Source organism: Lactuca sativa, chromosome 6 (assembly GCF_002870075.4).
Source record: "Lactuca sativa cultivar Salinas chromosome 6, Lsat_Salinas_v11, whole genome shotgun sequence".
In the NCBI taxonomy this organism is placed as follows: Eukaryota; Viridiplantae; Streptophyta; class Magnoliopsida; order Asterales; family Asteraceae; genus Lactuca; species Lactuca sativa.
This window is the reverse complement of record NC_056628.2, coordinates 66,684,826-66,711,723: the sequence shown is the minus strand read 5'-3', so window position 1 is coordinate 66,711,723 and position 26,898 is coordinate 66,684,826. Positions and strand designations below refer to the sequence as shown.

The 26,898-nt window shown below is 37.7% G+C and overlaps 1 protein-coding gene across 1 annotated transcript; it reads left to right on the top strand.

Annotated features, from left to right (window-relative positions):
- The first annotated feature begins 8,095 nt into the window (after positions 1 to 8,095).
- On the top strand, positions 8,096 to 8,706 carry LOC111877508 (protein transport protein Sec61 subunit beta). The gene has a single exon (XM_023874031.3). It carries the CDS (start codon positions 8,214 to 8,216, stop codon positions 8,535 to 8,537), a length of 324 nt encoding a protein of 107 aa, XP_023729799.1. The 5' UTR covers positions 8,096 to 8,213; the 3' UTR covers positions 8,538 to 8,706.
- The last annotated feature ends 18,192 nt before the right edge of the window (positions 8,707 to 26,898 follow it).

Below are 26,898 nucleotides of genomic sequence, written 5' to 3'. Positions count from 1 at the left end.
TGATGTATCTAACAGCTAGTCGTCCAGACATCATGTTTTCTGTTTGCTATTGTGCCAGGTTTCAATAGAATCCTCGCGAACCCCACATAACTGCTGTTAAGAACATATTTGGGTATCTTAAACGAACCTCCTCGCTTGAAATATGGTACTCTTCCAGTTCAGGGTTCTTTGTGCAAGAGTTTTCAGATGTTGATCTTGGAGGTTGCGGTTTAGATCGGAAGAGTACAACAGGAGGATGTCAATTTCTTGATGGAAAACTTGTTAGTTGGCAATCAAAGAAGCAAACCTGCGTCTCCCTTTCAACCACAGAAGCAGAGTACATAGTCGTTGCCTTTTGTACATCACAAGTTATCTGGATTCAAAGTCAACTTCGTGACTATGGTGTCAATATGAAGCGAATCCCCTTATATTGTGATTCTGAGAGCGTCATTCACATATGTCACAACCCAGTGCAACAATCTAAGATCAAACACATTGAATTGAGGTATCACTTCATCAAAGATCACATAGATGATGGAAATGTCAAGATTCACTTTGTTAGATCCGCTGATCTGTTGGCTGACATTTTTACAAAAGCCTTACCTGAACAAACCTTTAATCGCATTCTTCAAGGCTTAGGGATGATTGAGGCTGAATCAGTTCCGAAACTACCTTCGCAGTCTTAAAGTTTTGGTTGAACCGCGAATTGGTGCGAATGTTCATAGTGACTCGCAGTCCACTGTTCACACTGCGAATCGGTGCGAATGTTCGTAGTGACTCGGAGTTTACTGTTCATTCATGGTTCGGAACGTCGTGTATCCTTTGTACATTGTGTTTATTGCTACTTATTTCATTTGTCTGTTTTTATTTTATTTTCAGAAAATCGAAAATCGAAAATTATTTTATTTCTTTTTCTTTTTATTTCTTTTTCAGAAAAACAAAAATGCAAAAATATTTTCTTTATCTTCAGTTCTTATTTCTCTTCATAAAATATTCAAAAATACCAAAAAAATAGACAATTGAGCAGAATTGAAGAGACATACCATGTTAGTATCAATTACGAATGATGGGGCATGTAATGAATTTCTAATCTTTACACTAGTTAAGTGTCCCTAGAAGCATGCTTTTGCATGTAGTTTGAAGCCTCTGAGACTCTGTGTTTGAAGCCTTAATGAATTGATAATACCAATCATTTCTTCCTAGTCAGGCTGAAATTCACATAAATCATTGAGCTACCTTACTCTTCTCACGTTGAGTTAAGAGTTGACTGCTTGGTCACTTTAGTATAGGAGAGGTACATTTCTCTTCGGAACCATCTCTAATTTTTCTCCATCACATTCATTTCCACAATCGTAATCCTTAAGACTCTCAAAAATTACCACTGAGGTTTATGGTTGCACAATCATTGTGTTTATGATCTTAAATTCGTTATAACTACGAATTGAGTGAAACCCAAAATCCAACACATATTTACGAATTGACAATGAACAATTTAAATGTTCTAGATTAATCACCATGGAATTGATGAAACTCTACTTTTTGGTTTGTACCTTGAAATCTCTTTTTGTTTTTGAGAGATCTTAATGAAATGGTATAGACCTAAGACTTTTCTTCCCATAAGATCCAATTTTTATTTTTCTTGATATTTCCATATTATCCAACCACTAATACATTTTCCAAAGCATACTTGTTCTTATGACTACATTGGTCAGACAAGTACTTTATACGAACATTCAGACTTATTTTGAGTTTCAGACTTAGTTGAAGAAGAATCCACCCCTTTTGCCTTATTAAAAGAAGCCTTTCACCGTTTCTCCACAAACAGATAATCGTAATTCAACGGGACACCACACAAGCACTTCAAAGTCTCTCTTGACTGCGAAGTAAGAGAGAGTTGCTTGAGATCCATCTGCTTCATGTCTTTAATGACATCACTAGAATCCCTTAGAGAACTTGTTTTGTTTCTTTATCTTTGGCACACTCTTGCACAAAGATCATTATGATTTTCAAAAATTTGGTTCGTTGTCCTAATGGTTACTTTCAGGTTCGGAGTATAGTAAACGGTAATCAATTGCGAAAGTATGAAATTGCAAAAGTATGAAATGGCGAAAGTATGAAAGTGCGAAAGTCCGAAACTGAAACAACGATATTTGTGGATAAGATTTGAATTTAGGCACGTGAAAACAGAAACGATGACTGCTGTCAGTTACGCTGCCCGACGTCACAGTTTTTAGTCACAACTTTTTAGGCGCTTTTTCAGTAATTGGGATTATCAACAGTCGATTTTTCTCTCTCCTATCAAATCGTATATAGGATTTCAAAGCTTCATTGTTTATTAGCACTTTCAAAAGCATTCGAAATTCACCCGACGATTTCTCTATCTACTGTTCATCATCTTCTTCACCAAACAACAATGGCAGCCTCTTCTGAAACACCTTCTGTCGATGAACAAATGGGACTATCAACTCTTCCCAACATCAAGGCTAACCAGAATCTAATTCTGGACCTTGATCCTACCAAGTACGACGCCTTTCTTCAACCTCTAATCGAGTGTCTGCGCTATTCACCACTGGTAATCACCCTAACGAAAACTGAGAATGTGCCCTTGGTTCATCTATCCAAGGCATATTCAACTGCTAGCTACCAATAAGGAGAAGAGCTTATCACTTTTGAAGTCGACAACAAGAAAACCCACATCACCAAGTCCAAGTTTTGTAACCTGTTGGGCCTTCCTCAAGGACGCGACCTAAATAATCGAGAATCCATCTCCAACTCTATTATGTTGGAGATGTTCTATCAAATGGGCTATAGGGAATACTTGGCCACCGTCTCCAAATTCAAGAAGCCTAGTTTTCCACCTGTATGGAATGCTCTGTTCACCTTGATTTTCAAAAGCTTTTCTGAGAGGGTAACAGGATCAGACTGTGCAAATTAGCTGTTCATGACCATCATGTATGGTGTTTACTCAGGAGTCAATCTCGACTACGGATCGGTGCTTTAGGCTCAACTCGTTCAGAGTACGCTTTCTACAACTAGGCACATTGAGATCTCATGTGCACGTTTTTGAACGCTCGTTATACAGAGGGCTATCGATCACCTTAGCATTCCGGTGATAGAGGGTTCAATTATGGCCAACATTCAAGTTTTCCACACCACCAACATCATTCTGTCCGACACTTCCAGATTTACCTTCATCGGATCAATCCTGGAATCGATGCTTCGCAACATTCCAACTGTGAGCGAAGTTATTCAAGCCTATCGCAGTCTACCGGATTTTGGTCCACGACCAATGCCTGGTGCATTACAAAAGGTTCTTGATGAGGCTAATAAGACAATGAAGGGAGGTAAACGTAAGGGGAAGGTTGTTCCATCCGAACCTGCCTAGACTCCAAAGAAGAAAGTGAAGTGAGTTGCTCGTAAGCCACGAACTCCCACCCCAAGTGATGAGGAGGATTCGCATTCCAACATTGTCTCTGAGATTCACATCAAAGAGCAAGTCCATCACGAACAAGATGACACTGCTGCGACTTCGTAACCCCAAGTTTCGGAGCCAGTATCTACCAACCCTGAGGTCACTTTTCACATACCTACATTTGTTCCATTTCAGATGATTTCTTTCAGAGTTTCACACCTCCTCACTCTCCAATTACCACTACCACTCCCATCACTATTGAACCATGTCCAACTATGGGTGTTTCACAACCCCAAGCAACTCTGGCACAGTCCACTCAATTGTTCAATGATTATACAGCAACAACCACAACCACTAGTGAACCTCCAATTTCTGTCAAAGTATCTGATACGGGGGGCAGGTGCTTCAGGTTTCCCTCTTGGTCAAGGTTCTACTCCTATCTTACCTCTCTAACAAGAAGATTCAGATACTATGTTTGGGGGTGATGAAGATTTTGAAGCTTTTGTTTATAGTCCTTCCACAGTTCAAGAAGATAGTGATGATGATGCTCCAGTTACCAAAGGGCAATTCAAGGCCATCAATGAGAAGTTGGATACCTTGCTTCAGTCTACCAAAGCATGCTCTCGCAGTGACTATTCTGAGGAAACAGTTAAAGCATTCCTTGAAACCCTAACCAAAGAGCACACTGCGAACCTTGACAAAACAAACAACGCAGTTGATGACTCTGCATCTATTTGCAAGGAAACGACCGAAAAAGTCGATAAACTAGTTTTTGATGCTCAATATTTTATGAGTACTTTCCAAACTTCCTTTGAAACAAACACTGCAAAGGCGAATACAGTTATAACCAATCTTGGATCTACCCTTCGGACTGAGAAGGATGCTCTTGAGAAAGTTCGCACCGACATTCAATCCGACAATACAAAGTTTCACACCTCTATCTCTTCCAAAATAGACAAACAACATGAAAATTTAGCTGTTGAGAACAAAATAATGGATAAGCTTGCAGTCAAAACAGAGAAGGTAAAATTTTTATTTGTCAAGCTTGCTCATGCTAATTAGCGAATTGACAATCTCTTGTCTGAAAAAAACTGCAATGAAGAGTTGCATAGTTGATGTGCATGCTTACTTGAATAATTTTATTGAAACTCGTGATTCACTAATCACAATATCTATAAGGAAACATTCGGTTGATAAAGAAGTTGCTTGACTCAGTGTACGAGGTTAATGAGGGGCTACTTAGGACTGTTTTCGCAATGCTAAATAGGCTTGAGGGTGTTTCGGAGTCTGACACACTTCTGAAACAAAGGGGAGACACTGTGAAGCCATCTACGAAAGAAACCCATAAACCAGTCGATACTGCTGAAGGATCTGATGTTCTGAAGCCAAAGTCAAAAGTCGAACCGAAGGATAATGTAGCTTCGGGTTCTAGAGGTGAAGAAAAGATTATCGATGACAGTGAAGAGGATGAACATGAGCTGAAACAAAGGAAGGCTCGTGAAGCTAAGATCGATGAACACAATCGCATTGTTAGAGAAGTTGAAGAAAAAGAGAAAGCGCTTCGTGATGCTCAAATCACTCTAGAAGCTAAGAATGTGTTATTTCCTCCTTGGTCTATGGAGAGAATTATAACCGAAGCAATTGACAACCCAAGCATTCACTAGTTAGAGTCGGTCACCTCGTTCGATCTTGAGAACACATTGGATTCACAACTTGTTTTTCTAATTACCCCAAAAGCTTTTTTGTTTCGTAGCTTTGATGTAATTGTGAATGCTTCAGAATCAGATGAAGGTGTTAACAAGTCACTAATTGAATTATATTTGAAGCATGGCCAACCTCAACACCTCACTTGGAATGCAACGAAAATAACAGTTGTAAAGGTGATTGGACCTATTCAAACTGAGAACTTTGTCAATGCGAAGTTTAAGACTGCTCGAGGTTCAGAGAGTTCAGTGTTTGAGTTCTCTCTCGCTAATTTGGCATGTTTAAATCCCTACGGTTGGATTATGCTGTTACACCTCTTAATGAAGGAAGAAGAAGAAGTATGAACCAATTATTGCTCATATCAAGAGGATGTTGGTTTCGTACATCCATGAAGTAGCAAAGATGGATGTTGAAATTGCCATTGTGTTGCGAAAGAAACCAATAGTCCTTCCCGAAGCTTCTATGAAAGACATCAAGAAGATGAAGATGGGGAAATTGAAAAGGACAAATGAAGCGTGATGTTTCAACGGGGATTAAAACAAAAAGGCGATGTCCAGAAATGTCTATTTGCTTTGCCTGATAAGCACCTGTTCTCCACTTCATGGTTGAACTATGTTTTGGAGATCACAGAACAATGCAAGGCAAATGATGCAACTGCGAAGAAGTGTTATTCTGATATGATGCGATGGTACATTGTTGTTCGTAGTTCATTGCACAGTATCATGCCCAAGCTCTTCAAGACACAAAAATGAATGCAACTGTGAAGAGTCTCCTTCCTCAATTGACACAAAGGGGGAGATTGTTGGGTCACTGGATTGCGTCAATTGTAATTATTATATATAGTCCATTTTATGTAACGGGTTGTTGTCCACCCGGTGTCTTTAATGATTTGGGTTTAGCTATAAATAGTGCATGTATGCACCGTATCTAGTGTCGATCTTCTTGTAACCCTACTCTGCCTTTACAGTAGCAATTCTTCAACGAGTTCTTCTAAGGCATAGATTATTAATCATTCGACATTATTTTGATCATTGTGTTCTTTGTTTATGATTCAATTACCTGTTTGAAATCTATTGATCTACTCATCTTAATTCTAACACCACCCTAATATTATTTCCTTTTATTTCATAGTTTAGTAATTTTAGTATTTGCCCCTCAACTTCTATTTATACCTTTTAATGACTTGTATTTACTCTATATTCCCACAAATCAATCTAATTAAATTATATACCCTTTAAATATCAATTACTTCTTTTAGATATTAATTAATATCCATTTTTTATTTAATTTATTTCAATCCATACGCTTAGAATTGAAATAAATTTACAATCACTAATATTCGAATAACGAAAAGCTAACATTGTTAACAACAAGATTTCGAGTCGTTAAAGACTAAGAGATGGATGGGGAAGTGATGGAAAAAGTAAAAGGAAACTAACAGGAAGGCGTAGTACACCCATACAAGAGTGTAGAGCACTTTCGAGAACAAAACAAAAAACAAGAACTCGCTTTTTTTTTTTTTTCCATTTCTATCCATTTACTCTCTAAAACACACACTTGAGGTGCTATTTCACCTAGAAACGTCGGAAGCATAGAAGCAAGGAGATTTCAAGAGTTTGTCCATTTATCCTCCAAACCAAGGTAATAGGTCATGATTCCAGCATCTAGTTCTTCATTTTGTGGTGAAATCTTATAGTTTTGATGACCCTTAAAGATTGAATATGAAAATGTTAGCTGGAAATGGTACTCATAAGTGTTGTAACAACTTCCCTAACTCTATTAACATACATGTATGTGGTTTGAAGATGGGTTTATAAAAGAAATTTCTGAACCATATCTTATTTGCTCTTGCATGTTTAGATTAAAACCATGGTTTAGTGAATCAAGTAATTTTGAGCTATTGAAAGTTGCTATAATAACTGAATGACTGAGTGTATTGAGAATTTAATCGTTGGATGGAACCATAACTAAAGCCACAAAGGGTTTGTGTCCGTTACCTATACGGTGGCTCATTTAATGAGTCTGGTGCACCTAGCATGCTATGTAAAGTTATGCCTTTGATAAGGGTATATAAAAAACATATATACGTTCAGCTGAGTAACAAGTATTCTGATACCTGTGTTTATATGTGTTATAGTGGTGCAAGTAAATGAGCTAAACAAGGAGGTCAAGAGAATGTAATATCACCCATACAAGACCTAACGAGGTAAGCAGATAAACTTGGTGTTAAGAATGTGTTTAGAATATACCTTGATACATGTATCTGGTTGTAAATGTTATAGGGATCTTTACAAAGTGAGCCTTATGGGTGTTCTAAGACTTCATTTCATTAGATGGTGAAAATCCAAGGGAAAGTATTATATGGTGCTCGTTACAAAGTGAGTCTTATAGGTGATGTAAGGTTCACTTCATTGGATGGTGAGTTTATATGGTGTAATGAGACTTATTCATTGGTGTTTATATATAACCATGGAGAGATTGTGCAAATCGAATAGCCTTAGATAGTTCTTACAAGTTGGTTGCCATACTAAAAGACATGTCAGGAGAAATTGATTTACTTTGTACAAATAAGCTTAATGGTATTACAAAACGAGCTTAATGGTATAACAAAAACGAAAAAAATGAATATATTGTATATTAAACATAACTAAAAGATAAACAAAATAACTTCACAACATTAAGCCCACAAAGCATACACTCATAAGGATGGATGAAGTCGAAGGAAATATGCAACATGTTAGCCGATGTTCTTTCTTCTATCTATTTATATAATGTGTTGTAAAACTTATGCAGAGGTTTGGATTTTGAAAGGATGGATTTCCATATAGGAAGGGGGTTGAAAATATTAAAAATAAAAGGTGAGATAAATATTAAATAATAATGTTACCTTACATAACATATGGATTGGAATGGGTGACCTTTACTTTCTTATACAGAATTTTTAAAACGAAAAAATCATTTAAAAAATGGAAAAAGATAAATTAACCCAAAATAAAAACCTTAGGGTTTCAAAGTCGCCCCTTTTTCATTTCCTGTTCAATTCTCACAATTTCTACATCTGTCTTCTTCAACAAATTCGGGAACTTTCCATCTTTCCATCTTACGATCTGCTGCATCGATGGTGAGGGGTTCATCTCAATCTCAGTCCTCCTCCTCTTCTTCCAATTCCCGACCAGGACCTGTCGGCGTCGCACCTCGCGGCTCCCCTGCTGCCACTGCTGGCCTGCGACGCCGTCGTCTTGCCACCGGATCGTCCTCCAGCGTCAGTAATGGAACCGGTGGTAATACCGGAGGCAACATGCTCAGGTTCTACACTGATGATGCTCCCGGCGTCAAAATCACTCCGACCGTTGTCTTAGTTATGAGTGTTTGCTTCATCGGCTTTGTCACTGCTCTTCATGTGTTCGGTAAGCTCTACCGTCGATCCTCCGTCGAAGCTTGATTTTACACGGATCTCGTCTAATCTTTCATGCTTTTGTTGTATGATCTGAGCTTTCTTGATCGGCGCCATTAATTTTGTGCTGTGTAAATTTGATCTAGATGCTCAGATCTTGTTTCCAGGTTATCGTTCCAAAAGATAAAGAAATAAAAAGGTTTAGTTTTATGAATCAGTTGTTTGTGTTTTTAGAGGTTCAGATTATGAATTTATGACTTGCTTTCTTGATGATACACAATTTTTCTTTGCTAATGAATGACAAAAGTTTTAATGAGGATCATAGTTCATTAATTTCATCAATCATCGTCTTAATCAAATTAAGCAAAAAACAAATGACGAGAAAACGATATAATGTATTTATTAAGGGCAAAGTAGTAAAATACGAGATGCAGCGGGATAAGTCAATTACTTAGCGAACACTATGAAGCTTTCTTTATGATCCACTTGTTTGGAAATTTGGTCACTTTACATGATACAATCTATGTTTTTTGGTTTGTATCCGTCTAAATATATAATAAAATTATTGAATTAAATAATTGATAAGGATAAGGACAAAAACCACAACAACCTTGTCAAAATAAGGATATTTGCAAGAAGAATCTTGTCAAAATAAGGATATTTGCAAGAAGAATCTTCTTGGCTACCATGTATCTTAACGAAATTGAAAACTATGTTTATATAAAAATAAATATCGTCTTAAATTATATATGTGTATAAAAATAAATAATATTAAAAAATACATATAAAATTATTAATTATATACAAAATTGTCGTCTTAAGTTACATCTTATAAATAACGTGACCAGTTACAACTCATAAAAGCTTGAAGTTTGATATTGTCGTTATTGAAAACCTTGATTTTAATCCTAAAAAAATTGTCACTTTGTAAAAAAAAAAAAACATAAGTTGTTTTAGATAAGTAATCTTAAAGATATTGCTATTGTAACACAATTAAGTTTGAAGTTTGTCCCGAATGGTTCATTAAAGTTTTTTTTTGCATGATAAACTTTTAATAGGGGTTTGGCCCCAAACTCAGGTTCACTCCTTTAGTTTGGCATCCTACATGACAAGGTAGGTTTATATTAATGCCACATGATGCTTACAAGGCATCCACCCCCAATTAATAAATTGAAAACAAAAAAGGTCGCCTTCCCCTCTTAACCATCATCGGTCTATGTTGAAGGATTGTTAGCAGCGCGTCCATGTTAGGAAATCAGGGGACACTTTTCAATAATCAAAATAGATCTAATGCCGTTTGTCAAACCCTAATAACCCTTATTAGAAAATAATATAGATAACACACAAAGACATAATATTTATGTTGTTTGGTTAAAATTACCTATGTCCATGGGCAAAAGGATAATATTCTCATTTATAGAGATCTTGTTAGAAATTTGGGGTATAGAAAGAGTTTGAAGTTCTGAGAAACAAATGCATATACGTTGTGATCTGGACATAGAGAAACAAATTGATTAAAAATAAACCAATCCCCGACAACGGCGCAAAAATGAGGGTTTGGTCTTTTAAAATACTTGAAATAAAAGTAGAGTTAAACTAATAATTAAATAGACAATTTCGACAAAACAAGGGTTTGATGTAAAATCAATAAGAGAAAAATGATTGACTTAAGGTTTTCTCACTTGAACATTTGATAAACATATCGTTAGAATCCAATGGTACAATACCTGTTTTAAATCTTTAATTTGGCTATAGTAATCCAAGAAGCTTGAGATTACCTAGACTTTTCTTAATTGTTAAAATAGTTAGAAAAGCTCATAACAATTTTCTTAGTCAAAGTCACAATTTCCATTAAGCATGTAATTAGTGAAAGTCAACTAGCATTAAGAACCAAAAAATCATCAAATCTAAGAGGAGTCAAATGTTTTCACTTCCATGTTGGAGAAAATGTTTTTATGATTGTGTGAAGTAAAACTAACACAAAAATCACTTGTTGCTTGCTAATTTGAAGATCCTTTACTTAATCAAGAAATTAGCCAACTAATCACCACAAACACATTTAAACTCATGAATAAAAACATACAAGTAGCAATAAGATGTTAAAACACAAAACATTCTCATAAAGAATCAAGAAGTTCATGGAGTCTTCAACATTCAACAAACATTCAAATGATTTCACCAAAGTCAACCAACTTTAGTCTAGCTAAACATGGATAAACACAAGAAAATAAAGAAAGTATAGATTGTACCAAACATTTAACAAGAATCAAGAGCAAAAAGATGAAGTTCTTGAGGTGTTATTGGTCTTCAAAATGCTCCAAAATCTTCAGAGAAATGATGATTTTTCGGATGTGCATGAGTGTGCAAAAGATGCACCCCAACCTTCCTCACATAGCCTTTCAAATGACATTCCGAAATTACCCCTGTAGTATCATGCGCGGCCGCACAGCCCTATGCTGGTGGGTTGCGTGAGTGGTATCTGATTGCGGGCTTCTTTGAGTTTTGGGCCTCCACAGCTTAGTCCATTGGCCCAGTTCGAGTCCAATCTGCTTCTAGCCCATTTTTCTTCAAGTTCTCTTCATTTTAAGCCCAATTTAGCTTCTCCAAATGATCCATAGCTCACGTAATTGCCCGATTAATAATCTACGCACGCTCGAAATTCTCCCATATCTTGCAAATTTAAAGTTTATTTCCTCCATGCCTTCAATTAATCAGCAAGCCCACTCCATGCATCAACTCCATTAGCGATCAAGCCCAAAATTCTTGTCGTCCTCTAAGTCCAATCGCTTCCCAAAGTTCCCGCTCCGTTAGTCTCCTTAAAATATGAATTATGCTCATGACACTATAAAGTACCTGAAATGGTACCTAAAAGGGAAATATGCATAGAAATTAATTAAATTATGAATGAAAAATGTTAAAATAAACTAAAAAAAGAATTAAATAAATGAAACTATTATCGATTCAGAACAAGTGTGTGACCATCTATCTCATTCTATGGTTGTGTGTGGCAATGTTTTCGTTTAGTTTTATGTTGATATCAGTCTGTGCTGTGAATGGAATAGTGCGTGATAGAAGGGTATGGCCCATGTTGTGTTCGGTTAGTATTGAGAGGGATGTTGATTGGGTTCCTGCAAGTTGGTGGACTGATGGTTGGGTATCTTTAGCCCCCTGTGGTGCTGGTCGCGACTCTTCAGGCTATGGATGTGATGACGGAAAGATCGGTTTAGTGTCGTGAGCTTATCGTATTAATGGATAGCAAGTGTCACGATGTATCGTGAACCAGTGGTTGTATGATTTATATGGGTAAGACCCGATAGTCTTTTTATTGAGACTCTTAGGTCTCATATCGTTAGCTTTCTTGGCTTATTTAGGTGTTAGTGCATTGTAGGAGTTGGTGGATTCAGTGACCAAATGGTTTGGATCATGTGGGCAGTTAAAGGTTGTTAGGAATAATAGTTGTGCATCTGTAGTTGCTTGCAGAGTGTTTGCATTATGAACTCTGTTTTATTGCGGGTTGTCTATTAGGAGTTCGGTTACCATTGCTAGGCATCGGTTATGGAATCTCAAGTCATGAAGTTCATTGTGAATGTCTCGAGTGATTTATCAGGTGGGGGTTAACCTAAGCTGACATGGGATTTGGATGCAACGTGATAATTTTTGGATTGACCATCCTTATGCTCGTGGGATGAACAGGTTGGTGATGACTTGTCAATAAGTTAAGTGTGTATTTAAGGTTGTTAGGCACAACCTCCGAATTGGGGATCGGTGAAATTCAATATCGGTATATTTTAAGCATTCCTTCTACATAGTAGAATGGTATTCCTAGTCAGATACTAGGGGAGGGTGAGATAAATGAATGATCAACAGTCCTAAGGAATAATTTTTGGGGTTTAAATTGATAGGTTCATGTTTTCGGCAAGTTTCATGCTTTAGTGGTTATCGTTGTAATATTAGGTCTTTCAGTTGGCAATAGTAAGGTAGTTGTCTTAGTTCTCAGGCAGAGCAGTTAGGCTTCCTTCTTTGGGTGACGACAGAGTGTTAAGGTTCATTCTTTTGGAGGTATAAGCGATTTCTACCAAGACGGGGCTCCTCCAGAAACTCTAGATACCCATCAACTATTTAAAGACCTTGACACGTAGGATTTTCGACCAATGGTTAGAGCATAGAAACCATAGCCGAAATTCTGCATATCCCCTCCTCTCTCCTTCTCATCCTCTTGCTATAAGTGTTTGTGAGCCATTAGAGGTGCAACATTTAGGGCACTAAATCTTTCAAGAGTCAAGATCAATCAAGGAATTCTTGTTATTGCTATAAAACAAGCAAGGTAATATTCTTAACCCTTTTATATATGAATTTCGAATTATATATGCTAGCTCTAGGGTTATTGCTTTGGAATTTCTTTTGCATGTTGATTTAGTGAAAAACTTAGATCCAAAGCAATTAGGGTTGCATGAACACATAGGATGTTGTTATGCTTATAACCCAACACAAAGTTCTACACTTCTTCTCGAGTTTTTGAACGTCCGACTCTCTGGCACGCCATGTCGCGTGCTGTTGACAACAACGTGTACAAAACCAACTCATCACCAGAATCTTCATCATCGGATGAAAGAAGAAACTAAAGCAGGAAAATTATTCATATTGTTGAAAGAGTGTGTTTGAAGGATGTAAAAATATGTTTAAGTGTTTGTATATATATGAGTTAGGTTTTAAATTTTAAAAAAGTAATTTTTTAAAATTCTCCAACGTACACAAAGAAGAAACGGTCAAATGGGCATTAACCAGTCACCTTCCTCGTCTTCGCCCGTAGCCAGAGTTACGTCGCACCACCCCTATGCACCTTGGGGCGTCGTTCACGTGTGGACTAAGCCTCCACGTCAGCATTCACGTGCAAATATCCCAACCATACCAGAAAACCTTAGGTGGTATATGATATACCATCTCAAGAATGAAGAATGTATGTGATAAGAAGTTATAATCGAGTTAGCTTTAAAGTGTTTTATAAAATCATGGTGTACATCCATCACATTATCGCACATAAAATGTTGTCACCTAGATGCTAAACCATCACCAATTCCTACCACTTATCAAGAGGATGTTCACCACTTCATATCAGTGTATCACTTATATTTTTATTATTTAATAAAATAATATTAATTGAAAAAAAATATATAAGATTCAATAAAAATAAAAGACTGTATTAATTAATTAAAATTAAAAGTTATGTAATAAACCTAAATAAAAATATAGATCAAACAAAGAAACTTCAAAAAATACATTTTTTGTAATATTGTTTACAAATTGTTTTTTACCATTAACATCGATTCGAGATCCTCACCTTTGAGATGATATGTCGACATCTAAAAGAATTGTATATCAGTTAAGACATGTTCCAGAAGTAATGTTTGCCGTCTATTTTTTACTTCCTTTTTTTAAACTTCTTTTTTAGCTTTTGCAATTAAATATGTTCCTCAAACTTTTCCTTAAAAAGTATAACTAATTTGGTTTTGATACGTTTTTACCCGAAGACGATGCAACTCGACTCCTTTATCCATTCCATTTGGTCTTCAAAAGGGTTTCTTCAGGAGGAATCTCGTCAACATCATCATTGAGGTTGATTGTATTCTGTGCGTCCAAAATTTGAATATAGTTATAGCGTTTGATGGATAGGATAAATTATGTAAGTACATACGGATTAAGAACCCATTTCGAGGCATTTTTTAGAACTTAACATGCTCTTATATTAGTAAATGCTTTACTATGGTGTTCTTGTTGATATTGTTGTTTTGCGGTAACAAATATGTAAAAATTATTTCTTCAACTTTATGTAGATTGCTAATATTGTTGTACATCTCGTAAAAATAAGTAATCTTAACTTTCATGTCCAATCGTTTGGAAAAAAAATCATAGTTATTTCAATTAACACCCATTCCTATTTCCATGTAGAGATGTTCTAAATTTTGCTTCCAAAACTCATTATATGTTTGGTGGTTTGCAGTTATGTTATCTTGGGAGATGGATACCCAATCACATGCTAATGTGTCTTCCTCGGCTAACAACCGTTCTTTGATGTCTTTTTTTTTGTTAGAATTTGGTTTTTCGGATGTTTATGTTTTAGGTATTGAATCTGGTTGTAAATCGTGTATCGATTAAGGCTTGGCTTGGGGTTGAGCAATTTGAAATTGTTATAAATATATACTTTAAGGTTCAATCTTAACATTTTTAGTTTTGGGTACTTTCTGTATAATTGTCTATTATGTAGGGTATGTTTTTGTATTTATGTAGGTTTAGGATTGCAGATCTGTTACACCCCAAAACCGGAACGGCGGAAACGTTCTGGGGTGGATGACGTCATGTCAAGTATCACAACATATGCAATATAGCAATCAAAGTACAACAATCATTGCATTAATAGTAATAGTTTTACATAGTTTACATTGTATGGAATCATCGAAGTAATACAGAAACTAGTATAGATGCAGCTTGGCACAAAACCGTCTTCAACAGAAGCTCCTGGAATGTACCTGTCTAATGCTGACATGAGAATACAAGTTATTTGAAAAGCGAGTATCAGCATTTTTACAAATGCTGGTGAGTTCATAAGTATTTAGTGTCATTTTATTCAAATAACTTAATTAAAAGTAGTAGTTTGGAATCAACAGTGTATTAGAGTCATTTCCAGAAAATCTTATATTTTCTTAAATAAAAGTGGTCTTCTACCAAGACCCGACAGAGTTATGTTGTAAAAAGTAATTTTCCCTTAAACACTATCATTACCAAAATACGGTGTTTGGTTTTAAAGGAAGTAGGAGAATATCAGGGAAAATAACATATGCCTCAGCAGTGAAGACTGCAGACTAAGGCAGAAAGAAATCATAGACTCCAGGAGAGTATCGAATGAACGGTACACCTGGATCAAGTTAACAAAAGGAGACACATACCCCTGACAGTATCAAATGAAAGATACATCTAGTAAGGTCCAAAAACAGTGAACACAGACCCCAGACAGTATCAACTGAATGATACGTCTAGCAAGGTCTAAAAACAGAGAACACAGACCCCAGACGGTATCAACTGAATGATATGTCTAGCAGGATCTAAAAACAGAGAACATAGACCCCATACGGTATCAATTGAATGGTACGTCTAGCAGGGTCTAAAAACAGTGAATACAGTGAACACAGGGAATACAGTGAATACAATGTATACATTGAATACAGTGAATACAGTGAACACAGGGAATACAGTGAATACAATGTATACAGTGAATACAGTGAACACAGGGAATATAGTGAATACAATGTATACAGTGAACACAGGGAATACAGTGTATATAGTGAATACAGTGAATACACTGAACACAGGGAATACAGTGTATACAGTGAATACAGTGTTTAAAACCCGTTACCTTAAGGCCATGAATTATAAGGTAACCCCGAGATACTCGTAACCATACTGATAGACACTAGAGAACTAGACGCCCTGCAAGCGTCTGTGTAAGTGTGACATTTGTCACCCCTTGGCTTGGTAGGCCGTGGACTGTAGCTAGCAGTCAGGGTGCGGGGGTGTCAATCCCGTATAGATCTATACACACAATGTCCGCTCTCCCTATAAGAGACTCTGGTTACCAACTTGACAACGGAGAAGACCGTGTACTGAGGATGTATCTCGTATAGTGAGATCTAACGTAAAATACTGGACTGATGATAGAGACTCAGAACTGAACTGACTAATGTAAACCTATATGTCTATGCTTGTATACATAATATATAACTAATGATCAAACGACCTTCGGGCGAACAAGCCTTCCTAAGTCCTTTAAACATTATATATATATATATATATATATATATATATATATATATATATATATATATATATATATATATATATATCTAGACAAGCACAGGCATGCATTTAACTAAGTAGAAGCATTTAACGAAGTTTAAGTGTCTAACGAAGTAGAAGTGTTTCACAAAGTATAAGTGTTAACAAGTAGGAGCGTATCGTGAAGTAGAAGCGTATCGTAAAGTATAAGCGTAATTAAGTAGGAGCGTATTACGAAGTAAAAGCGTTACAAGTATAAGTGAAGTATAAGTGTTAACAAGTATAAGTGAAGTATAATCGTAACAAGTATAAGTGAAGTAGAAGCGATAACAAGTATAAGCGCATCACGGAGTGAAAGCGTTATCAAGTAGGAGTTTAAACTATGTAGAAGTGAAGCAGTGGTATCTTAGCAAAGTAGGAGTATAAAAACATGGGAGAAATCTTTGATGAAAAACTTTAGGACAAACCTTTATACTTAAGAAAATCACGACTAAGTATTCTTTTGTAAAATAAGTTTGTAAGCCTTTAAAAATCCATAGAAAACCTTTCATAAACGCATTTGATTATAACTTTGATAAACAGTATAAGTAAAGATTTGAACAAGTAAAGACATTTTAGAAAAACATTTACAGTATCAAATTTGGTAAAACAGTTAACAGTGTAATAAATCCTTGTGCATGCGGGTTATCAATCACATGTGATTGATATGATAACTGGCATGTTTAACTTGTATTCGCCCCATTAAAATCATGTAAAACATTTAAAAAGGTTCATTCAGGGGTATGAACTCACCTGATGTAAGTGGATCCGACGAAGATGCCGGTTGGGTGCTCGGTGTCAAGTAAAGACTTGAACACACTTAATGACCTATTAACATATGATAACATATGTTTACATACAATTAGTACATATAATACTAATTAAACAAGTATACGCATCCTAAAGTGCAGAAAACACTTTAGTAAAGTGCTAGGGGTGTCCCGGGTAACATCTATGGGTATGTATGGCTTAGATAAGGAGTTTACTCTTCAAGAGTAAACTCTTTATAGAGTTCATGTCCCTGGGACTAACTCCCCATGAGTTTACGGCTGTAAACTCATGGTGAGGGTGTTCTAGGATTCCTAAATGTCTCATATCATTTGTAGATTTATGCTAGGTCCAAATATAAGGCAAATGAGTGGATTTAAGGCATCTAAATGTACCAAATAGGAGTTTACGACCCTAAACAAGGAGTTTACGGCCGTAAGCTCCTATACACTCATTCCTTTGATGTATAAGGGTCTTAAATGGTAGAGAATAAAATCGTATGCATTTTTCTAAGTCAAATGAGGAGTTTAGGCATCATTTGGGCACTTAATGGGAGTTTATGGCCCATGGACCAATTCTATGGGAGTTCACGGCCGTAAACTCCTATTCCCTTGGTTTTATTGAAGTTTTAAGCCTTTACTTCAATGGGTTTGCTTCTAGACATTTTTCCAAGGCCATAGGAGGTGTTTGTGGGCATTTCTAACACATAAAATTGAGTTTACTCCCCATGAAGAGGAGTTTACGGCCCAAGCATGTTCTTGGGTAGTAAACTCAAGTTTACTCCCCAAAATGCTAGTTCAAGGTGTTCTAGGTCCGATTCCATAAGCCATTTAGCCATATCTAAGCCTTAGGTGTAGTTTAGAGGGGTTTTGGGGCTTAAAAACCCCATTTAATGGTGTTCACGGTCCAAGAGTGTTCTTGGGCCATAAACACATGATATAACCCCTATTTGATGTCTTAAACTCGAATTTGCATGCTAGGTAAGCTATACAACAAGTTAGGGTAGATTGCTTACACGTTTGGGGCTCGAAACGGACGATTTTTGGCTCGAAAATAAGTTGTAGAGAGAGAGAGAGAGTGGAGAGAGGGTGAAAAAGTATCTAATGGACTCCACTCCCCCTTATATAGGGTTTTGAGTTGGGGCTCTGTGGGAATCTACCCGATACTGCCGTTAAACAGGGCTTTTGGTCGCACCCGATTTAGTGGTCGTATTTTGACTAGGTTGAAACTAAATTTTTTCGAAGGGATTAATGAGGGTGTTTTTAATTTGTTTCAACCCTAACAAAGTCATTTAAAAAGTCTCCAAACTAATTAACCAGTCCAAAGTTAACGGACAGTTAAATAAAATGAGGCTTATTAACGGAAAAGGGGGTTAAAAATGACGGAATAAATTTCGGGTTGTCACATCATCCCCCCGTTAGAGGGAATTTCGTCCCGAAATTCTAGTTTAGGCAAGGAAGTAGGTATAAATGACCGAGTAGAGGCAGGTGGGTACTTCCTATTTGGTTTGTCCTCGCACCCCAAGTGATCTCTGGCCTGTGTCTGTCATTCCAACAAACCTTCACCTACGGGATGCGGATCCTGTCTCATGCAGTTAGCAATTTCCTATAGGTATGTCTACGAAGCTAGGGTTCTCAATGGTTTCTATCAAGATGAGTGGGATACGAAGTGTGACGTTGGGCAAACACTTATCAAGGCTAAGGAGTGGATCGATCTGTGGTGAAACTTGTGGAATTTCCTAAAGTAGTAGTGGTCTGACGAGGGTTGGACCAATCTCCATAAAGGATCTCGGATGGTCCAAAGCTCTCGGAAGGGTAGAGCTTTTCAGTACTTAGAACACAGTGTACTTCTATGGCGAGATCATCACTGGCGTGATCTCCATTCCGAAGTTCTAAACGTTCTCTCTCATACTAGAAGTGTAGTCCTTTAGGTTGTTTCTAGATCATCGGATGGATTGCGTGCCTACGGTACTTGTTTGTTGCAGCGTGTCTATCTCAATCTCGTGAAAAATGAACCTGCACTTCTGATTCTTGAGATATTCCTAATGGAAACCCTCAGGGTCGGGGAGATAGGGTTTCACCAGACGAGTGTCGGATTATTCCGGGGAGGTGGTTCTACTATCTCTGCACGAGATAGTATTCTCGGAACACCTATTAGTCCAGTGAATCTCTAAGACATGCCCTATTCTCTAAGGTGTTGGTTTATTCTAGTAGCAGAAAGTGTGTGTTCTTGTATAACCCATCGATTAACACCTAGACTGGTGTCAAGTCTATAATCTCTTCGGGATATGGGTTATAAGGCTCAACACCACCTACTTTCGCACTTTATTCATGTATTCATGGCTGCGGAGGTTATCCTGTGGTTCTCAGTATTCTAGTGTTCACTTCAAAGAATGCAGTCTATTGTCTATAGGGTGACGGTGACTTCCTCCATGCGAGGGGGCGGAGGATCCTAGGTACTACTCGTCTGTAACGGGGTGGACGAAGTGCCTGAGTAGTGCGAACATCTTCGGCAACTACTCTTCCGAAGGTTCTGAGTTTTCTCGGTCTAGGTCAAATCTAGTGAATATAGGGTTCCATCACTCGGAACTTTAATCTCCTCATCCACTCTTCTCAGAGTTTAATTCATCGCAGCTCTCGGATTTCCGGGATATTCGCTGCGATGCTTAATTCGGGGGATTAAGCGTGAATGGATGGTCGTAGTCAATGTCCTTGACTCTCACGACTCAGATTTCTTTACCCACCGAGGGTGTTAGCTACTATGTTGGCTTAACCGGGATGACAACAATTTCGGATTTGTGGTCATTATAGTAGCTCAATCCATAGGGGTTCTCTTGACTATAGCTCCCGTTCCATGGGATAGGAGGAAGGGTCTTTCTAGGGAATCTACGAGGTATGCTTCGGGTGGTTATCGTCTTCTGGAATGCCTGCAGTGCCTTTCGCTTCGGTTTCTATCTGACTAAGAAGGGTTGGTTAATAGCGCGCGATACCCCTCTCCTGGGTACTTCGGAAGGTTTGAAATAAGAGTGACAACTGGCAGATCGTATTAGTCTTTATTATTTTTATTTTTTTTAGGTTCGGAAGAACCTTTATTTGCCGAATGGCTATGGAGAAAGTTCTTTTTACACAACACTAAGGATTTACACATGGTTGCACGAAGTCAAACCATGATCGATAGAGGCGTCGAAGTTGGCATACTTCGACATGATATAGAATGAGGGTCGATAGAGTCATGTGCCGAACAAGCACATAAGTTCTAGGCGTCTCGGGTTTCGTACCGTGTATCACTGCCGCGGATACTTGGACCGATAGAGTCGACGCAGAACTATAGAGAGTCCTGGATGTTTCTGAATAGAGTACCTTTTTATGAATGGATTCTCACGAGGCATTTCTATAATCGCCTCACATATACTAGTCATGTATAATTAAGGTGGGGACGATTGTTGACTAAGTGACTCCGCCTTAAATCCACAACCAAACGAGGAACATGAAATGAGGTGGCTTTCACTCACTCTAGGTCTATCCATCACAATTATACATGGCTGTAACGTATATATTTAGCCATTATAGTTTTACCTGATGAAATTTTAAATTTTATAATAGTGCTGCGACTTTCTCCTTAAAGGGGAAATAATTACATTTAGAGTTAGCCTTTTAATGTTCTCGGTTAGTTATCTGAGATCAAGAGACGTACCAAAATCTACCGGTTTCCTTGATGCTTCTCCTTAAGCATTATAGTTAGACTCCTCCTGTGTCCTTGTCTTTTCCTTCGGTTGGGCGGTCCTTCTTGAAGTGTCCAATCTCACCACATAGATGACAAACTGGATTGGCCGCCACATTGGAGGTTGATGTAATAAACTCAACCGGGGTTCTGCAGACGTGAGCAGTATGCCCCATTATGTGGCACCTAGCACAATAGAGCTCCCGGCATATACCATGATGATGGTAGCTACACTTGCTGTAGTGGGGAAGGTTTCCTAGGTATGGTCTTGTAGATGTTGGGATGGAAGGGTTGGTAGGGGTATTGACTGCCTCAGCTCGTTGCCCTTCGGAAGGTCCTTGAGCCGAGGTACTTCCCTCCTCGAGCTTGATCTTTCTCTTCCGTGGATTTGAGTGAGGTTCTTGGGTGGCTGGGTATGCAGAGGTTGGTTGTTGCTGTCCACTACTAGGATCTGAATTTCCGATAGGGCTCTTGCTAACATTGGCGTTGTTAGAACTCAGTTGGGCCATGACAGCTGCTACGGCTGCCGAAACTACAACTTGGAATGTAGCTTCATCGAATAGGAGAGTCGGTTTCTTGCCAGCGGATGGGTTACGCTTCTTCGAAGGCATGGTTTTTCCTACACGGAAAGGAACACAAGCTGATGAGAGACAATGGTTAACCCTAGGCATATCTATCCTTACTATGTTAGGCCTAAATTTTTCCCGTGCTCCGGGTATTGTTTGTCTGAGTGTCGACCTATATCCCTATGATGTAGTCCTGGTATGCAAGGTAGGAGTATGAGTATCGGAAAGGCCATAAGATGCGAGTCATTCCTACTAAGTTACCTTTATACTGGGAAAGGTTTCACTCTCCGGCCTGGAAAGATTTGAGAACAGTTCGGAACAAAGACTGTGGGAAGAAAGGCTCATGAAGAGTTATGGCTGAATGTCCTCAATAGAGGTGTTGGGATCCGCTCTAATCGTGTTACTGGCATCGGGAAAAGACGATTTACCTAACACATAGCGTGAGTAGTGTAACCACTAACTCACTAAATTGTATTATTTTTATGGGTGTATTAGCCTGACGAACACGAGGAAAAGACACTTCCCGGGTTCCATGTATTGGCTCCCTTTGTCTACCTCGTATCTTTGACTGGGACCGACATTGGTTTCCTTCGGGTAGTTACCTAGGGTTCTCTTCTCCTATAGAAATATTGAATTTCTACTCCGCCTTACTTCCGAATCCGACTCTGGGTGTCATCACTTCATGATGGATGACTGGAAATCTCGGAAGTTTAGCCGAATTTCTCACTGATGTCCCTAAAAAGATATAGGCACTTGGTGACTTCAATAGTCTAGACCCAATTCATTTATTTCCGACTGGAAATCTTCTCAATGAACCTCTTCGGGGTCTTAATTCAACTCTTCTGCCGAGTACTGAAGTGGATAGGGTTTTCTACAGGGTTCGTGCGAGAATGGAAATGTCTAAAGAATCCTAAGAGATTAGTAACATTTCACTGAGTGATCCATATCGAGTCCTGCTACAATTACATAGGGTATACAAATCATATATAACTTAGATCCGATAGGCCTTCGAATATGTGATACTACTCGGTATCCACATCCAAACAAGGAAAAGGAAGTAGAGCGAAACCACACATTCTTAGCCTATGTGATCCTTGTTATATATAACCATGGGAGTATACTCTCTGTAATTTTAGGTATATCAATAAGGATCTTTTTAGTTCTTCACACAAGGTTGTCTATGGATCCTAAAATACCCCTATGGTATTTTAATCTCTTGTTTGTTTCTTAACTTCTGAATTTGATTCTGGGATTAATGTGAGTCTTTTTGTATTCCAAAATACTCCCATAGTATTTTAAACTTTATGTTTGGCTCTAGCATTCCTAGTTGGTAAGTTTCAGACCTGTTGCGACACCACTATCACTCCCAAGCACACGTTCATCGCATCTCGAATAAATGTAGTTGATTAGGTTACATTTATTCCAGCTTACGATTACATAACTGCCCAGGTTTGACGGTAATGCTCAACATCCGAAGACTTTTATTCTTGTTCTTCTTGTGATACTTGTGTTCGAGTGTTTAGATTCTGGATGTTCTTATACTTTGGTTAAATATGGTTATATTTTAAAGTATAATTCTTGGTCTGATTGTTTTATCCCTATGTATTTATAGGCTGTATATCTTCTATGAATTGATATACTTAGCTCACTATAAACAATGCTCTGATACCAATCTGTCACACCCCAAAACCGGAACGGCGGAAACGTTCTGGGGTGGATGACGTCATGTCAAGTATCACAACATATGCAGTATAGTAATCTAAGTAAAACAATCATTGCATTAATAGTAATAGTTTTACATAGTTTACATTTTATGGAATCATCGAAGTAATACAGAAACTAGTATAGATATAGCTTGGCACAAAACCGTCTTCAACAGAAGCTCCTGGATGTAACTGTCTAATGCTGACCTGAGAATACAAGTTATTTGAAAATCGAGTATCAACATTTTTACAAATGCTGGTGAGTTCATAAGTATTTAGTGTCATTTTATTCAAATAACTTAATTAAAAGTAGTAGTTTGGAATCAAGAGTGTATTAGAGTCCTTTCTAGAAAATCCTATATTTTCTTAAATAAAAGTGGTCTTCTACCAAGACCCGACAGAGTTATGTTGTAAAAAGTAATTTTCCCTTAAACACTATCATTACCAAAATACGGTGTTTGGTTTTATAGGAAGTAGGATAATATCAGGGAAAATAACATATGCCTCAGCAGTGAAGACTGCTGACTAAGGCAGAAAGAAATCATAGACTCCAGGAGAGTATCGAATGAATGGTACGCCTGGATCAGTCTAACAAATGGAGACACAGACCCCTGACGGTATCAAATGAAAGATACATCTAGTAAGGTCCAAAAACAGTGAACACAGACCCCAGACAATATCAACTGAATGATACGTCTAGCAAGGTCTAAAAACAGAGAACACAGACCCCAGACGATATCAACTGAATGATACATCTAGCAGGGTCTAAAAACAGAGAACACAGACCCCAGACGGTATCAACTAAATGATACGTCTAGCAGGGTCTAAAAACAATGAATACAATGAACACAGGGAATACAATGAATACAATGTATACAGTGAATACAGTGAACACAGGAAATACAGCGAATACAGTGTATACAGTGAACACAGGGAATACAGTGAATACAACGTATACAGTGAATACAGTGAACACAGGGAATACATTGTTTAAAACCCGTTACCTTAAGACCATGAATTATAAGGTAACCCCGAGATACTCGTAACCATACTGATAGTCACTAGAGAACTAGACGCCCTGCAAGCGTCTGTGTAAGTGTGACATTTGTCACCCCTTGGCTTGGTAGGCCGTGGACTGTAGCTAGCAGTCAGGGTGTGGGGGTGTCAATCCCGTATAGATCTATACATACAATGTCCGCTCTCCCTACAAGAGACTCTGGTTACCAACTTGACAACGGAGAAGACCGTGTACAGAGGATGTATCTCGTATTGTGAGATCTAATGTAAAATACTAGACTGATGATAGAGACTCATAACTGATCTGACTAATGTAAACCTATATGTCTATGCTTTTATACATAATATATAACTAATGATCAAACGACCTTCGGACGGACATCCGATCCCACCAGACCACATCTCAACGAAGAAAAGGAAATAGGGCGAACAAGCCTTCCTAAGTCCTTTAAACATTATATATATATATATATATATATATATATATATATATATATATATATATCTAGACAAGCACAGGCATGCATTAATTAAGTAGAAGCATTTAACGAAGTGTAAGTGTCTAAAGAAGTAGAAGTGTTTCACAAAGTATAAGTGTTAACAAGTAGGAGCGTATCGTGAAGTAGAAGCGTAATTAAGTAGGAGCGTATTACAAGTATAAGTGAAGTATAAGTGTTAACAAGTATAAGTGAAGTATAAGCGTAACAAGTATAAGTGAAGTAGAAGCGATAACAAGTATAAGCGCATCACGGAGTGAAAGCGTTATCAAGTAAGAGTTTAAACTAAGTAGAAGTGAAGCAGTGGTATCTTAGCCAAGTAGGAGTATAAAAACATGGGAGAAATCTTTGATGAAAAACTTTAGGACAAACCTTTATACTTAAGAAAATCACGACTAAGTATTATTTTGTAAAATAAGTTTGTAAGCCTTTAAAAATCCATAGAAAACCTTTCATAAACGCATTTGACTATAACTTTGATAAACTGTATAAGTAAAGATTTGAACAAGTAAAGACATTTTAGAAAAACATTTACAGTATCAAATTTGGTAAAACAGTTAACAGTGTAATAAATCCTTGTGCATGCGGGTTATCAATCACATGTGATTGATATGATAACTGGCATGTTTAACTTGTATTCCCCCCATAAAAGCATGTAAAACACTTAAAAAGGTTCATTTAGGGGTATGAACTCACCTGATGTAAGTGGATCCGACGAAGGTGCCGGTTGGGTGCTCGGTGTCAAGCAAAGACTTGAACACACTTAGTGACCTATTAACATATGATAACATATGTTTACATACAATTAGTACATATAATACTAATTAAACAAGTATACGCCTCCTAAAGTGTGGAAAACACTTTGGTAAAGTGCTAGGGGTGTCCCGGGTAACATCTATGGGTATGTATGGCTTAGATAAGGAGTTTACTCTTCAAGAGTAAACTCTTTATAGAGTTCACGGCCCTGGGACTAACTCCCCATGAGTTTACGGCTGTAAACTCATGGTGAGGGTGTTCTAGGATTCCTAAATGTCTCATATCATTTGTAGATTTATGCTAGGTCCAAATATAAGGCACATGAGTGGATTTAAGGCATCTAAATGGACCAAATAGGAGTTTACGTCCCTAAACAAGGAGTTTACGGTCGTAAGCTCCTATACACTCATTCCTTTGATGTATAAGGCTTTTAAATGGTAGAGAATAAAATCCTATGCATTTTTCTAAGACAAATGGTGAGTTTAGGCATCATTTGGGCACTTAATGGGAGTTTACGGCCCATGGACCAATTCTATGGGAGTTCATGGCCGTAAACTCCTATTCCCTTGGTTTTATTGAAGTTTTAAGCCTTTACTTCAATGGGTTTGCTTCTAGACATTTTTCCAAGGCCATAGGAGGTGTTTGTGGGCATTTCTAACACATAAAATTGAGTTTACTCCCCATGAAGAGGAGTTTACGGCCCAAGCATGTTCTTGGGAAGTAAACTCAAGTTTACTCCCCAAAATGTTAGTTCAAGGTGTTCTAGGTCCGATTCCATAAGCCATTTAGCCATATCAAAGCCTTATGGGTAGTTTAGAGGGGTTTTGGGGCTTAAAAACCCCCATTTAATGGTGTTCATGGTTCAAGAGTGTTCTTGGGCCGTAAACACATGATATAACCCCTATTTGATGTCTTAAACTCGAATTTGCATGCTAGGTAAGCTATACAACAAGTTAGGGTAGATTGCTTACACGTTTGGGGCTCGAAACGGACGATTTTTGGCTCGAAAATAAGTTGTAGAGAGAGAGAGAGAGAGAGAGAGTGGAGAGAGGGTGAAAAAGTCTCTAATGGAATCCACTCCCCCTTATATAGGGGTTTGAGTTGGGGCTCAGTGGGAATCTACCCGATACTGCCGTTAAACGGGGCTTTTGGTCGCACCCGATTTAGTGGTTGTATTTTGACTAGGTTGAAACTAAAATTTTTCCAAGGGATTAATGAGGGTGTTTTTAATTTGTTTCAACCCTAACAAAGTCATATAAAAAGTCTCCAAATTAATTAACCAGTCCAAAGTTAATGGACAATTAAATAAAACGAGGCTTATTAACGGAAAAGGGGGTTAAAAATGACGGAATAAATTTCGGGTTGTCACAAGATCCTCTGATCCTAGGATCTTCTCTTGTGCCAAAGTATTTATTTGTGTTGGTCTACTGTGTTTGGCTCATAATTCATTCAATTCATCTCTCGGATATCACTACGGCCCCGTTTGATAAACATCTTTTCAGGTTTAAAGAGATCT

Coding starts and splice junctions, on each gene's coding strand:
- LOC111877508 (XM_023874031.3), top strand. CDS start 8,214: ATGGTGAGGGGTTCATCTCAATCTCAGTCCTCCTCCTCTTCTTCCAAT.